The sequence below is a fragment of the Balaenoptera musculus genome, chromosome 7 (genome assembly GCF_009873245.2).
Source record: "Balaenoptera musculus isolate JJ_BM4_2016_0621 chromosome 7, mBalMus1.pri.v3, whole genome shotgun sequence".
Taxonomy (NCBI): Eukaryota; Metazoa; Chordata; class Mammalia; order Artiodactyla; family Balaenopteridae; genus Balaenoptera; species Balaenoptera musculus.
The window spans coordinates 41,579,135-41,595,740 of NC_045791.1; the positions used below are offsets into that span (position 1 = coordinate 41,579,135).

General features: G+C 46.7%; 1 protein-coding gene across 11 annotated transcripts in view; it reads left to right on the plus strand.

Moving 5' to 3' along the window:
• Positions 1-16,606, plus strand: part of TANC1 (tetratricopeptide repeat, ankyrin repeat and coiled-coil containing 1) — a 240,369-nt gene that overhangs the window by 196,706 nt on the left and 27,057 nt on the right. For all 11 annotated transcript variants that reach the window (XM_036858841.1, XM_036858849.1, XM_036858848.1 and 8 more), the window contains 4 exons: positions 604-726; positions 9,522-9,758; positions 11,598-11,783; positions 14,219-14,297. In XM_036858841.1, the coding sequence (XP_036714736.1) occupies positions 604-726; positions 9,522-9,758; positions 11,598-11,783; positions 14,219-14,297 (625 nt within the window). The remainder of the gene's footprint in view (positions 1-603; positions 727-9,521; positions 9,759-11,597; positions 11,784-14,218; positions 14,298-16,606) is intronic.

A 16,606-nucleotide genomic window follows, 5' to 3' on the forward strand; every position in this document is an offset into this window, starting at 1 on the left:
TTAGCGTTTTTTAGCAATAAAGTATTTTTAAATTAAGGTATGCACATTTTTTTGGACAATGCTATTGCACACTGAATAGACTACAATATAGCGTGAACATAACTTTCACGTGCACCAGGAAACCAAAAAAATTGCATGACTCGGTTTATTGCTGTGGTCTGGAACCAGACCCACAATATCTTCGAGGTCTGCCTGTTAGAGTCAAAACGCTCTGTAAGTCTGTATAAGGTTTCTAGTGTCAGGATGCATAGCATGTGTGCTTGGTGTGATGCCATTGGCCACGACTGGTCTCTTCCTTCATTAGGGGTTCCAGATGGTGATATTCTAACATTTATTCTTCCTTTAATTGATTGGAGAACGTCTGTAAAGAGAAACTTTCTCCTCATCTGCCCCCCCTTTCCCCAGGCGTACAGTTGATGTAGGCTAGTTCCTCAACCCTTGGCTTTAGGGCGGGAAGGCTCACAGGTTCAGGCCTTTTCTGTGTGCACAGCCTTTGCCCCGCGTTCAGCAGGGACCCGCGCCCTCCCGGGCACACCCGCTTTCAGACCCACACTGCAGGTGGGAAGGGAGACCTTGAAGCTGATTTGTCGCTGTTGCTTCCAGGGCCTCAGCAAGAAGACTGGAATCTCTTCAAGCCATCTGCAAGCCCTGTGGATTGGGTACAGCACCGAGGGGCTGTCTGCCGCCCTGGCCTCCCTCAGGAATCTCTACACGCCCAATGTGAAGGTAAGCGACCCTCTGCCAGGAGGTCCAGAGCCCCCTGCCCCCCGGCCGCTGTTGCTCCAACAGTCCCGCTCTCCCCAGCACTGGCTGGTGGCCAGAGAAGGCTGGGACACTACTACTAAATATGCTGTTTCCCGATGGGAAGCACACAGACTTGAAGGCTCTACTGCCGGTTCTCCTCTACAAGTTTAGCTTTCACTGGGGCAGGAAGATGTGGGTGGTCAGGGGCTGCTATGTGAGCATGTGGTGACTGTTTCAGGGTGGATGAGATAAGGGAAGCAATTCACAAAGGAAACCAAAGGTCAGAGGAAACCCTGGTCAGATATCCAGGAAAAATGGACTTTTAAGGCGTCCTGGTTTCGAATCTGGACTATCTCTTTATGGTTCGTAGGAAATTAAGCACTAATGAGTAACACAAAGTGGTGGGCACACAGAGGGAAACTGTTACTAAAGGTTTTGTGCACACGTGTGTTCATGACCACGGAAAGCGTATCAGGGTCTGCCCGCCGCTGAGCCAAGAGTTTCCTCGCTCTTGGTCAGTGGCTATCATGTCACAATATTCTGCTGAGCTTTTTAGGATAGATCTTCCCTCCTCATCTAGTGCAGTCTAAGAATCTGCAGCACACAGAGGCCGAGTATCTGTTAAGGCAACAAAGAGGAGTTAACTGCCACAAAGAGTGTGGAAATTACTGTCTTATATCAGTTTACAACCATCTTTCCCAGAGCAAAGTAAGATGAGATCATAAGTGTCTTCACATGTTAGATTTCTCACCTGTTTGATGCATCTGCTAGACTCCAGGCCTTTCAGCCCCAGGCCCTGACCTGCCCGGCTGCCTTCAAAAGCTCTGACATCGTTTCCCAAGGAGTCACGTTCTCCCCTTCAATCACCTCCATGAGAAGTCATACCTAAGTCATACTTAGTAGCACAGAGGTGCCCTGACATGGTCGCAGTGTGGTCAAGGGAAGCCCTGGAAGTTTCCAGGAATCTGTCTTCTACTTCTCCTCACTTTGGTTCATCAAATCCACCTGGGAAGGGGGCCACATGCCCCAGAGATGGTGCCGTGGAGGACACTTGGGGACCACTCCCGGGGGACTTCTGTGCCTCTCCTCCCCTGCTGTCAGTACGTCCCACCCTCAGCACCTACACCGTGGGTGTGTGTCTGGGGATCAGGGCCTTACAGAGCATTTCCTGTGTCTGGTGATGTGAACTCTCCTCCCTCTTCTCCCTTCCTTGCCTTCCTGGTGTATAGTGGTCCCTCGGATCAGTTCCAGGACCTCCCACAGATACCAAAATCCAAGGATGCTCAAGTCCCGTATATAAAGTGGCGCAGTATTTGAATATAACCTGCGCACATCCTCCCGTATACTTTATTTTTTTGGCCACGCCTTGCGACATGTGGGATCTTAGTTACTTGACCAGAGATCGAACCCGCGCCCCCTGCGGTGGAAGCGCAGAGTGTTAACCACTGGACTGCTGGGAAAGTCCCATTTTTCGCCCCCTCCAGTATACTTTAAATCATCTCTAGAGTACTTATAATACCTAACACAATGTAAAGGCTATGTCAGTAGTTCCTGGCACACAGAAAATTCAAGTTTTGCATTTTGGAGCTTTGTGGAAATTTTTGTTTTTGAATATTTTCAGTCTGCTGTTGGTTGAATCCACAGATGCAGAACCTAGTGATACAGAGGGCAGGCTGTATTTATTTTCTTTCGCTTTTTTTTTTTCAACTGAAATATAATTGACAGATAGCATTACATCTCAGATGTACAACCTAACGATGTGTTATTCGTTTGGATTGTGAAATGATTACCACAAAAGGTCTAGTTAACAGCTATGACCACATATGGTTATAAATTTTTTCTTGCGATGAAAACTTAAGATCTGCTCTCTTAGCAACTTTGAAATATATAATACAGTATTATTAACTGTAGTCCCTGTGGTGTACATTACATCTCCGCCTGCTGGTGTATAGAAGGGAGGAGCCTGGGTGTCAGGAAGGACCTAGCGGTGCTCTGACCCTGGGGCAGCTCACCCACAGCCCTGCTGCCCAGTGCAGAGCTTGGGTGTTGGTTAGAGAAAGGCCACCACCCCCTGGTGGGTTCGGACAAGGTCTTTTGCAAATAGAAAAGTGCAGGTGGGCTCAGCACTGTTGGGGTTCGAGGCTTGATGGGCAGAGGGCACATTGGATTTCAGCCTGGCTCACCCCTGGGTGGGGTGCCTGGGAGTTGAGCAGCCCCAGGGAGCCGCTCCCGGGAACCTTGTGCTCAGCCCTGCTCCTTTGGACATTTCTACTCACTCTGCAGATGGCTAGACTTGAGGGCTTGTGTCCCGACTGAAGCTACGTGCAAGTTTCATGGGGTGAGGACAGGGAAGCCGCTTTCATAGTGAAGGAGCACTAGCTCTAAACTGCTGCTCGGGGTCAAAGTGAGCACTTCCTTTCTTTTTTTTTTTTTAATAATTAATTAATTTATTTATGGCTGTGTTGGGTCTTTGTTTCTGTGCGAGGGCTTTCTCTAGTTGCGGCAAGCGGGGGCCACTCTTCATCGCAGTGCGCGGGCCTCTCACTGTCGCGGCCTCTCCCGTTGCGGAGCACAGGCTCCAGACGCACAGGCTCAGTAGTTGTGGCACACGGGCTTAGTTGCTCCGCGGCATGTGGGATCTTCCCAGACCAGGACTCGAACCCGTGTCCCCTGCGTTGGCAGTCAGATTCTCAACCACTGCGCCACCAGGGAAGCTCTCACTTCCTTTCTAGATAGCGTTACTCTGCAAAAGGTAGAGAACACGCCGAGCGTAGACTTCACGTGATGAAGGAATTGTATTTAGAATTTTTGTTTTACTTTTTCTAGAAATTGGAATTGAGTTTACTGTAATAACACTGTTTCATCTTTCACTTCAGTTAAAAGTATATCTTTTGGCTTCTCCATAATTAATAAAATTCTGTAATGATGGCAAGGAAGAAAGAAAAATTAAAACGGCAGTATCTGCTTTCACCATTTGAATGAATTATGGGCCCAAAAGTTATTTTAATGTGGAGAAAAGTAAATGGGAAACATCATACTCTGTTGAATACAAGTTTCTAAGACAGTATATTAAAAGGTACAGTGTAATAATGCAATGAGCTTGACCCTCCTGGGATTATAAACTTTCCTCTTTAACATATTTGCAAATTTAAGAGTTATTCGTCTTTACTTTGTTTTATAGAACTCCAGTGTCACCTACCTCTACGCTATCCCCCAAATTGTATAACTTGGTTACCGAATTTGAAGGTATTCCATTATCCTTCTGTTTTATTTTATCTTTCAAGAAAAAAAAGGGTGGGGGGGGTTTCACAGAATCGTGCACAAATTACAGTAATTTAAAATTATGCATGCAATTCAGGAATTTTTTTAGAGAGTATTAAATGTTGTCATTACAGGAAGGGATGTCATTTTGAGCAATAATTGCAGTTTGCTACTTTGGTCCATTACAGCGACTTGCTCCCGAATGATTACCTGGTAGATGAATTTTAATTTTGGTGGCATGCCTGTGGTGTCTAACAGTGTGATCCCCCATTGCCGGGCCAGGCTCATGCCAGCCCGGGCCCTGGCTGGCCCACTGGGGTGCTTGCCGCCAGTGCCTGCAGGCTCCCGTCCGGCTGCTTGTTTTGCTCACATAGTCCCACGGGACCGGGTGCCGGCCACAGGCTCCCGAAGGCTGTGCGCTCAAGAGAATTAAGGTTGTGATTCTTCTCTCAGCTGGAGCTGGGGCCGCGGGGGAGGAGACAGGAGCTAGGCGTGGACTTTGGCCTAACTTCCCTGGCTCAGAGGATCCAGTCGTATTCTGCATAACTACTAGGCAGCACACATTTGCACCGGTTGTATTGATGAGAACCTCCAACATACTTAAGGAGAAAACTGAGCTTCCCACTTTACGACCCTGCTGGACAGTGCCCCTTCTGTTCCTCAGGATCACATCATTTTTGCCTACCCCCCCCAGCCCCTTTTTTATTTTCTTGTATTCATCAAATCCAGAAGTATATAGGTAATATTGCCATTTCCAGGTGTTATCCAGGGAGAGCTTGACGGTGCTCATGACCAGACGATTTCCATGTGATTGGGAGAAAATGTACAGGAAGAACCATTTAAAACCCCTTCCTCGAAGGCGGAGTAAATCTTAGCCAGAGCTGCTGCTTCGGCTGCTGGACTGCTCTGTGATACTAATTAGCATTGTGCCCAGGGCTAATTGGTGGCTTATCTGCTCTGAGCCTCAGTTTTCTCACCTGTAAAATGAAGGTTACAAAAGAACCTGCATCACAGAGTGATGGGAAACCTCACTGAGATGTTAAAGCTCTTGGGAGAATACTTGGCATTTATTATATGGTCAAGTGAGTCATTTTTATTTGTATTTCACCTTCTTTCTGGAAACTGAGATTCTAGTGTAAGCACCTGAGAACTTGTGAGTGTGCAGGTTGGTGGTGGTGAAGGGGAGCTGCCCGTCATGAGGCATTAATGGGTCCACCTCTGCCCTCAAATAAGCATGAGGTCTCCCTGCTGCTCTGTGCTGGTGAGCAGCCCAGGGGGACCAGACCCTCCGGGTCGCCAGGTTCCTGGGGCAGAGCGCCCTCCTGTGCCTTCCAGGGGTCAGGGACTAGGGCCCTTGTCTCTTCTAAAGATTCCATCAAAGGTGATTGTAACAAGAGCAAGTAATATTTATTTAGCACTTACAGGATGCTGAGGGCTGGGCTAAGTGCTTTGTGTGTGTGGCACGTTCCTTTTTAATCTTCACAACAACCCAAGGAGGTGAAACTGTTTTTATCTCCACCTTTCAGGTGAGGAAACTGAGGGTGAGGGCAGTGATAGGGTGACGCAGATCCCACAGCAGGAAGGGTGCCTGCTGCCGAGCAAGCCCACGCTCCTTCCACAGGTGCGCTCTGCACCTGACACGTTTACAGCCATGGCTGCCAGCTGGAACCACTCGGGAGCCCCGGGCCCTAGCCAAGTCAGAATCTCCAAGGGTGGGGCTGAGGCTTTGGAAACTTGCAAGCTCCCAGGTGATTTCACTGTGCAGCGAGGTTAAGAAACATGGGTTCGGGGTAGATCCACAGACTGATGATTGGGGGGTAAGTGGTAAAAATACCCGCAGTGTTGCACCAACAAAGTAAATGTCTTTCCGAAGAAGCAGATAGAGAACTGATAACAAATACCTTTAGGAAAGCTCTGCCCCTAAGCACATACCTTCCATAAGACTTTTCTTATAAACTATTCAGGAAGACAGCACTGAAACAACGCCTTCCAGCATTCTTAGGAAAGAGTTTCTGTCCAGTAGAAACATGGGGTGGCGTGCTGTCATTTTCTTAGGAGGCACTTGAATCACGGAGAGGTTGAGTAATTTTCTGAAAATCACACAGCAAGTTAGTTAAGGGGCTGATTGGGAACTCAGACTATTTAATTCATCATCTTTTTCTCTTAGGCTCATGAATCTGAAGAGGGAATGGGATTGGTGGGAGAGGGGAGAGAGAGCGTAGCTGGCTGTCAAAGTCACCCTGGGAATTTACAAACAATTCCTGCCTGTCCTTTGGTGACCAGAGTCTGACGTGCCCCTCAGTGATGTTATGTGTGCTTTGAAAAAGCTGCTAGGGTTCTTCCGTAATTCCTCTTGCCTAAGAACTAATTTCCTAGGTCTTGATAAAATCCCCAGCTGTGTCAGCAATACTGTCTTATTCCTGCTATGCTGTTGGCGGTTACTCAAAGGAAAATAATTTTCTCAAAAGCCCTTACTTTGGTTGAGCACTTACACTTTTAAAATGCTTTCACATCCTATTTGAGTCTGTGCTGTTTTTAAGAGCAAACCTACGGAGGGTGGTAGAGCAAGCTTGGCAGGGATGAGTTTGCCCGAGGTTGAGCGTCGCATGGCACTGTTGGGGCAGGGACAGCGCTCCTGGTTTCTCCTCCCTGTTTTTTCTGCCCTTCCATCCTCACGTGCTGGTTTGTTGCAGGAGGCTGGGTTGGTGCTGGCCCAGGTGGGGTTGAAAGATGGTCCCCCTGATGGGGTGAATGACGAGGCAGGTGCTGGTCACTTGGGTACAAGCCGTCCTTCCTTCCTTTTTTTTTTAACTGAAGTATAGTTGATTTACAATGTTGTGTTAGTTTCAGGTGTACAGCAAAGTGATTCCGTTTATATATATATATATATATATATATATATATATATAATTTTTTAGATTCTTCTCCCTTATAGGTTATTACAAAATATTGAGTGTTGTTCCCTGTGCTATACAGTAGGACCTTGTTGATTATTTTATATATGGTAGTGCATATGTGTTAATCCCAAACTCCTAATTTATCCCTCCCCCCAACTTCAAGCGGTCCTTCCTTAAATGTAAGTGATGGTCCTAATGGCAGGAAGGAACTGACTCGTGGGCCATCCTCACCCATAAAGGGGCTTTGTTTACCTCTCTTCTCTGTGAACTTCTGTGTCTTAGAACCAGTATCTTGTGCCATGGGCCGAGCCGGGAAATGGAGTGTGCAGAGTAGATGGCCATGCACGGGGTCGGCCTGTGTGTGTGTGTGTGTTGGGGGGGCGTGTGCATGGGGAGGGCCGGGAGCATTCTGTATAGGATGGGGGGACTTCTCCCTGGTGTGCTGGCATTGAAGCAGGGACCCATAGGAAGTGATCGTTTGTCATCTGTAGCTATGGAAAAGGGTATTTATTCCTGGCAGAGGGAACTATACGAGAAAGAGGGAAAGACCAGGAGGCTAGGGCCTGCTTGCCATTGTTATAGGACAAACATTAGACCCAACATGGTCACGGTGCGGGGAAGTGAGGGTAAGGGTGCTGGGAGAGGAGGTCAGAGAAGGAGCTGAAGGGCTGGGTCACCCGGGGTTCAAGCTTCAGTGGCGACCCAGACCGCTTCAGGTTTTACACTTTGGGTTCTAACCTGTCTGTATGCTGTCTCACTCTTCTGAGGTGTGGTGTCACCACCAGAATAATAATTTCTATCACTTCGTAAATATTCTGTCAGCTACTCTTGTGGACACCATGTCATTGAAATACCTTGAATTTTGTGTGTTTTGTCATCTTTCTGTATCTTTTAATGATCCCACGTGTCTCCGGTCAAATAAGAGACCCAGTCTGTGTGGTTTTTACACCTAATGGGCAGCCCGGAAGTGGCCAGGGTCTGTCGGGAGTGATTGATGTCGATCCGGGACCATTGAAGGGAACTGTTAGAAGAAACGCAGTGGGCATCTTAATAGGTGTTTAAAGGAGTGTCATTTTTCCAATGACCTGGAGATTTGAAGAAGATATTAGTATAGCTAAAATTTGCATAAGGTATTCTGTGATTTTATTTTAAAACCTATAGATAACAAACTTCCCATGATATCTGGGTCCAAGGAGTTAAGTGTGAGGTGGATGTAGTAATTGGTAGAAAAAGCCGATGATTTTCTATGAGTCTTGTGCTGCTGACAACCCCAAGCATGTGAACATTTTCACGCGTTCTGCTTTTTCTTGAAGGTACAATTCCTTGTAAAGGAAAGAGAGTATTTGCGTTCAGTTTTGGCTTTATTATCTCACTGTTAATTATTTAATCCTGTGATGATTATTTCATTGCCCCCCAAAATGAATTTTCTGTTTTTGTTTGGATCAAACAGTGGTTTTCAAAAGTGTGGTCCCCAGGGACTTTGCTGGTGGAGCAGTGGTTGAGAATCTGCCTGCCAATGCAGGGGACACGGGTTTGAGCCCTGGTCCGGGAAGATCCCACATGCCGCGGAGCAACTAAGCCCGTGAGCCACAACTACTGGGCCTGTGCTCCGCAACAAGAGAAGCTACCGTAATGAGAAACACGCACACCGCAACGAAGAGTAGCCCCCGCTCGCCGCAACTAGAGAAAGCCCCTTCCCAGCAATGACGACCCAATGCAGCCAAAAATAAATAAATTAAATTAATTTAAAAAAAAAAAGTGTGGTCCCCAGACCAACAGCATCAGTATCACCTGGGGGGGAATTCATTAAAAAAGGCACATTCTCAGGCCCTACCCCAGGCCTACTGAATACAGAGGTCTGATTCCAGAGAATGTGCATTTCTAAATTTTTAACTGTGATTTAAAAAAACATTAAAAAATGTACCATCTTAACTATTTTTAAGGACAGAATTCAGTAGTGTTAAATATTTTCACATTATTGTACAGTAGGTCTCCAGGATAAAACTAAATCTCCATACCTATTAAACAATTCTCGTTTCCCCCCTTTCCCAGCCCCTGGCAGCCACCATTTTACTTTCTGTCTCTATGAATTTGACTACTTTATGTCCCTCGTATAAGTGGAATCATATAGTATTTGTCTCTTTGTGGCTGGCTTAGTTCACTTAGCCTCATGTTCTCAAGGTTCATCTGTGCTGTGGCATGTAACAGGATTTCCTTCCTTTTAAAGGCTGAGTGATTTTCCACTGTATGTATTTACATACCACTTTTTTCCATTCATCTGTTGACCTTTTAGTTCACCTGCATCTCTTGGCTATTGTGAATAGTGCTTCCGTAACACAGCAGTGCAGATACCAACATCCTGATTTCATTTCCTTTGGATATGTACCCAGCGGGGGGATTGCTGGATCTTAAGAAACCTCCACACTGTTTTCTGTGGCAGCTGTGCCATTTTACATTCCCACCGGCAAGAATGTCCATTTTCAGCGCATGTGCAGGTCATACTGGTGCACACTCAGGTTTGAGAACCACTGGATCAAGAATACCACCCTTCTCCACAGATGTCGTTGTGACTGACATCTGCGTGAGAAATTAATCTTGTTGGGGGACATTCTCCAACAGGTGAGCCGTCTCCTAATTTTGGGAGGGGCCAACGTGAACTACAGGACCGAAGTGTTAAATAACGCCCCGATCCTGTGCGTCCAGTCTCACCTCGGCCACGAGGAGGTGGTCACTCTGCTCCTGGAATTTGGCGCCTGCCTGGACGGCACGTCGGAGAACGGCATGACTGCCCTCTGCTACGCGGCTGCTGCCGGCCACACGAAGCTGGTGTGTCTGCTGGCCAAGAAGGGGGCGAGGGTAAGCCGCAACCTTCTCCAGCGGGGGAGGCAGGGGCGAAGGTGGGAGGGGTCTTCCATTGCTTGTAGAATTCTCATTTTCTGGGCCAAGCTCCCTTTGGTCTCTGCTTTGTCAAGTTGCAGTGAACAGAAATCACCACATAAACAGAAAAGGTGGAGCTACAGGCTCCAGACACTGTGTGATGTAGCCTGACGTGGGTGTGTGTGTCACCTCCGAGAAAGAGAGGGGCCGTGTGTTTTGTTCGAAGCTCTTACTCTGCTTAATCCTGCCCAAGGGGAGGCGCCTGACCACCAGCCTGAGTAAGGCCATCCTTTCAAAAGCATGCGGGTGTTGCCCTGGAACTTATCACAGAATTTAACACAGCACTGGACTGGTTGAAAAGATATAAATGTTTGATTTTTTTTCTCCTTTCTTCTTATTCTGTTTCATGTCTTTTTTTTTTTTTTTTTTTTAAAACAATAAAATGAGTTCTGTGGGTCTTGGAAGGCATGTGCTTAAGCATATGGTTGCAAGAACACTAGAAGGCCCCAAATCCTCATTTCTCCAGCTGCCAGCTGGGACGTTGGGCAAGTTGTTGAGCCTGTGTGCCTCAGGCTTCTCATCCGTAAAATGGGCATAACAACAGGACCTACCACAGGGCTGTTGTGTGAGCATAAGTAAATCAATATATTAACAATACGAAGTAACTATGTTTTTAACGGGTTACTCGAGGACTATCAATGTTAAGAGATTAAATGAGAACAGTGCCAAGTTCACAGTAAACTCTGTTTAGGTTTATTATAAGCACTTCATTGGGGAAGGGAGAAGGTACTTTTGAACAACAGTAGAAGTAAATCACTGATATTTGTCTTTCTTCTTTATAGTTAGGATCCTTAAAGTTCAACGAGAAGACATTAGGCTTATAGTAACTATGGGAGTCTTCTTGGTTTTTTCTCTCAAAAATAAAGCATTTGGGACAGGTCACCCTTAGCTCGTGGAAGAAGGAAAATGTTGCTGTTAAGCCTTCCCAGTGGGTTCATTACTGCTCATCACCACACCTCCATTTCCACTTCCGAATCGTGGCTGGGCTTTATCCGGAGGCTAGCTGAAAGCTCTGCGGGAGGGGATGGCTTGTGTAGTGGCTCTTGCAAAGCCTCTGGGTTGAGGTGTAGAGCATCCTCAGAATTTGCAAGCAGGGCTGGACCCTGAATCCTCTTCCAGCCCAGTATTTCCAGGCTTAGACAGGGAATGATGTGTTATCTGCTGCCTCTTGCCCCATTAGGGGGTATGCAGCACTTGGGTACTCCCCGGTTGTGGCTAGCCGGCCTTCCTGGCTTTGCGACCACACTTGGCATGCTGACACGTCCTGGGTCACCTGCCTTCCCCAGTAAAATGCCGCTTGGGGTCCCTTCCTGCTCTTCCTCGTTCAGAGCTGGGTTTTCCAGATCCCTTCCTTTCGCTGGCTTTCCTGTCTCAGTAAGCAAAGAACTGCTCTACTCCCCAAGTCATAGCTTGTCACAGCAGATTTAGAATACTCCGCCCAAGTTACCAAGGCTGGGGAGTATAGGTTTGGGTCTGTCCTCATACCTGCTTCCCAGAGAACTTAGAGCTCTGAGTCATTTGCGAGGAGGATGTCTCGTGATCACTAGTTGTACAGAGGGAACTCGAGGCCTGGAACAGTGCATTAATTACAACAGAGTAATTCAGACAGACACTCTGCAGAGAGACATACTGGGACATTATCCCCTTACATCTGCAGTGGGATGGGGTTTGTGCAGAGCATGTGTGGGGCACTGTGACAAAGTGATGCTAAACCGTGACCTTCCCCTGCTCCTCCCCTCCCCCCACCCCACCCCCCAGGTGGACCACTTGGATAAGAAAGGCCAGTGCGCGCTGGTCCACAGCGCACTGAGGGGCCACGGCGACATTCTCCGCTACCTGCTGACCTGTGAGTGGTCCGTGGGCCCACCCCAGCCAGGCGTGCTGAGGAAGAGCCAGGCCCTGCAGCAGGCACTGACAGCGGCCGCCAGCATGGGCCACAGCTCGGTGAGTGGGGCTGCCAGGGCCCTTCCTGGGAAACTGGGAGCCCCGTGTAGCCCAGTGGGTCGGGCGTTCTGCATCCACCTTCTTCTGAGTTGCTAGCTTGTGATGCACCAAAGGAATGAAAGAAAAGGAGGGTTTCACCATGTGTAAAGATCTTCTGTTGTTATCAGGCCTGTCGTGTGAGTGAAAACGCAGGGGAGTGCCCACCGTCTCAGGTGCTGGCCCTGTGGGGGCCGGCGGCTCGCACGTGGAGCCCCTCCGCGGTGTGCATTCTCTGCTCTTCCTTGTTTTTTCCCCTCTTCCTTCCTTGTTCTATTTTTACCCTCTAGCTCTGCTGTCTACCTTTTTCCCCTCTGATTCATTCTTTTGTCCTTGTGATCTTTTAACAGTAATCACATGGAATCCTAATTATAAACTAGTTCTTGAGTATTTGAAGGCTTTTTAAAAATAGAACTTAAGCGCTCTGGTAGCGTGAAAGAGTGCTTATCATTCGCGGTTCCTGCACTGAAGGAAAACTTCATGCCGTAGTTACACTGAGCACTTAACTTCTGGTAGGTGTCAGTATTCCTCGATTTGAAGATTTCATTGGCATCTCCTGACCCGTGTGTCTGTGAATTTAATAATATTTTACCCTCTCTCTCCGTGTATTTCTCACGCTGTATTACGTATCTTCAAGCAGTTATAGAGTTGCCAATGTTTGGTAAGATTCTTCCCCACAATGACTAAAACGTAAATTTGGTTGCAAAGCCAGCTGGCTGACTTTTAGCATTTAAAACACTAGAGCAGATACACGCACACACTGCTAGCTTATTGTTGGCATTTAAAACATCAAAAATATACATATACACTACTTCAGCCAACACAATATATTGCAATAAGTTGAATGCAGAAGCATATAAGAAAACGCAGCTGTCTTTTCTTAATACAGACATAAAAGAGATTTACAAAAATGTGAAACGATGCCAGTCAACTTATCTATATGTTTTAGCTTGGGAGAAAATACTCATTTCATAAAAATGAAAAAATACACATTTCATAAAAATGTGTTAAATGTTACCATGTGGTGGGTTTATTATAATTCCTTTAAAATAAAAATGTAAATAAATACTTTTAAATACCCATATACATAGATTCAGAGAGAGTGCGTTAAGTACACTTATTTCAATGTAGATGTTTTTCTCTTTAAACTGTTCCCTAAATCTTTGTGGGTCCAGAATGTGCAAAATCATCTCAGGGAGCACAGGGAAGCCACAGTGGACGTGACCTTGGCCTCAGCTCGTTTTAAAGCAGGCTGTGAGGAGCTGTGGAAAAGCAACTGCAGTACATCCAGTAACTGTTTCGTGGAAAAGGACAGGATTTGTTCACCAAAAGACTTGAAGGGTGTATTAGTTTCCTCATGCTGTTGTAACAAGTGTCCACAGACTTTAGTGTCTTAAAACAACCTGTTCTGGAGGTCAGAGGCTGAAATTAAGTTGGGTCAGGAAGCCAGTGTTCCTTCTGGTGGCTCCAGAGGAGAGTCTCTCTATTTTCTCCAGCTTCTAGAAGCCACCTTCATTCCTTGGCGTGTGACCCTGCCTCTGTCTTCAGAGTGTGCCACTCTAACTGAGACTCCTGTCTCCTGACCTCTCCTTCCTCTGACCTTGGTTGCTCCTGTCCCTCTTATGAACAGCTGTGTTCTTATCAAGTGTGGATCAAATATACACCCGGATAATTCAGGATAATCGTCCCATTTCAAGATTCGTAGTCACATGCACACATCCCCTCCTGCCATGTAAGGTAACATTCACGGGTTTTCAGGACTAGGATGTAGGGCCCTTTACTGGGAGTGGATTGAGAGACTGGAAAATGGCTTTGGCGAGCTCTCTGGCCGCTGCCCACGAACGGGGTGGATGTGGGCTCTGGTTCGGGGCTCAGATACTTCTGTTTCCCCACGGGCCAGCACCCCTGCCTCCACACCTGTGACCCAGCCTGCTCTTTGACAGAGGGAAAGGAATAATGTTGTCAGTAGAGAAATTTGGAACAGCACTGTTTTATTTTACTGAAAAGGTATGTACATCACCTTGTTTTCCTTCCTTGTGAAAAAGATTCACCATCTTCTGGCGATTTATGCAGCAACTGCACTGTGTATGATCTCCCCTGTCCTTTGTTGATTAGGCTGGCATATTTGGGTCATGTTGGAATTCATTAGAATTCTGAGTACCTAGTAATCCTGAACAATGTTGCCGAAATTCACTGTCTTTTGTTCTTTTCCTTCTCAAAGCGAAAATGTGAATAGCATATGAATTATGCTGGAAAACCGTTTTCATTATGTTTTCTCTCCTTGTGCAGCATAAGATAATCATGGTTAAAAAACAACACACTCTCTCCTTGGATACATAGGATACAATAAGCACGTATGGCTTTGAGAACTCATTAAATCACCTTGCCACTTCTGACAGGTGGTCCAGTGCTTGCTGGGACTGGAAAAGGAACATGAAATAGACATCAATGGCACCGACACACTGTGGGGAGAAACAGGTAATTATGGTTCCACTGTTTGTAGTTGGGGCCAAGTAGCTTCCTGACGTTTTAGCCCGCATTTTGGCCTAATTGTCTTAAGAATGACTTGGGATGCATCTAGTCCTATTGTTATTTTATCACAAGGCATTTGAAGTTAAGAGCTTTTAAAACTTCCCAAATGGCTAGTAAAACTTTTCTGGAAGCAAGTGCAATTTGAATCATTTTGGATTTACCAGCAGTTTCTGTGCATGTGATGAATGTCAGCTAGAAATACCCAAATAAGGTAGTGGTTTCTGCTTTGCTGAGTTTTCTCATGTCCTAACCAATCTGGTCTTCCTGTGACCCGTGCAGAGTGAGCAGAGTGGGAACTTCCAGCCCCATGTTCAGGTGAATCAAAGGTGCTCAGCAAGGAAGGCTCTGGCCTGCCTTCTGGAAGGAGAGTAGGACTCAGTCCCCATGGAGCCTGCTTAAAATACTGAATACCAGCTAACAAGTCAGTTTCCGAGGGTGTGCGGGTGTGTGTTGAGCTGTAGTGGAGGAAGGAAGCCTGGGGCGAGTACATCTGAGTTGGATACTTGTCAGATTAATATAAATAATACTGCTTTGAAATTTTCCATTCGACTGAATTGGTATTAGAAATGTAAGACTTTGTTAGCAGTTGTTGTTTAATAGATGTAACCAGAGGTGTTTAATATGCATTTCCAGGCTGTGTCCTGTGTATATACATAGTGTATATGACTTCAGTGTCTCCTGCAGAGATTTATTTCCAAATGCTTCTCACTTATTTCCTAACAAGCCGAATGGTAGTGTGTAGAGTGCATTAGCTAATTCATACTTATTAGGAAAAGCCTCAGAGTTTCCTGGTGGGTATCACAGGTGCTCACCCCCCAACCCATGGTTGCCATCATGCACACGCGTGGGGCTTACAGTTGCTAGTTGTGGTGATGTGGGCCATGGGGGTCCCGGCAGGAGAAGAGGTGGCATGACCCGGGGTTCAGCGAGAGCGCAGGACCCCTAGACGGGATTGGATTATGCTTGGGGTACACGCGTGTGGATGTAAATGCTGGCCTTAATTCCTTCTGGAGTCTTTCCCCCACCCATTTCTCTGTACCACAGTACGGGCTGCTCTGTAATTTGATAAAAGGAAAGCTGCTACCACTTCCTATTGTGTTGCAGGCAGCAGGACAGCTGGGCAGGTTAGCACGTGACTTTCTTTGTGCTTAGCCAGAAGGTCCGAATCCCTGCCTTCCGTTGCCTGGTTATCAACTTCGGGCAGGTAACTTTGCCTCCTTGTCAAAGGAGGTAAATAAGTTTTTCTAGGATTGCAGTGAAGACTAAATGAGATGAGATAATCTTGGCCAAATGTTCCCAATGATCAGAACCCCTGGGGCAGTTGAGCCTAGAAATTCTGATTCATTAGGTCTAGGGTGAGTCCAAGACTCTCCTTTCCTAACAGGGTACCCAGGTGGTTTCGTGGCTTCAGGACAAATAGAGCAGCTCTGTGAGAAGCTGTCTAAAGTGCCGGCCTTGCAGTGCCAGTAATGAGAGGAGCTGGTGGTGGTAATGATGAGGGCCAGTGCTAGTAGTAGTACAGTGACAGCCCTCACGTAGCTCAAATAAGAATCTCCAATCTTTAATATTAGAGTTGAGTTTTCTTTCTGGAAGAGAGAGTCCAGAGAAGCAGAGAAGGGCTCCATTGGAGGGCTCTGTGTGAGCAGTTTGTTTTGTCTCGAGATGACGAGTCCTGAGTTTCAGTAACCACCTCCCTCCCTTCCCCCTTGAGAATCTGCTAGGTTGCAGGCTAAAGAAGCATGTAAGAGAAACTACAGACGCCCATCAGCCTCGATGAAAGGATGAGTAATAGTTCAGCCTCTCCCTTCCAAAGCCTCATGCATAACCTTCAGACCACTTTGCAGCCTGAGAAGCAGGTCACATCTTCCCTCAGCAGGCATTAAGCGTGAATTAACTCAGGCAGGCGTTTGAGAGACTTTTGAAAAAATTTAAACCAAGAGAAAGCTAAGCACTATTTCTCAGGCTTAGAGGCCCCAGCAGTGCTCTGTGACTGCATGTCAGTAAAACCAATCTTGCCTGCTCCGCGTTTTTCTATCTGATACCTTTCTCCTGTGTTCTTTCAAAAATGTCCACCAGTGTCTGCTACCACAAACCCTCCTGATTTCCAGGTCTGTGGTTGTCAGAGGAATACTTTGAAATCTTGAGGAGGAGGTTTTATTTATTTATTTTTAATTAATTTATTTATTTAGGCTGCACTGGGTCTTCGTTGCTGCACACGGGCTTTCTCTAGTTGCGGCGAGCGGGGGCTACTCTTC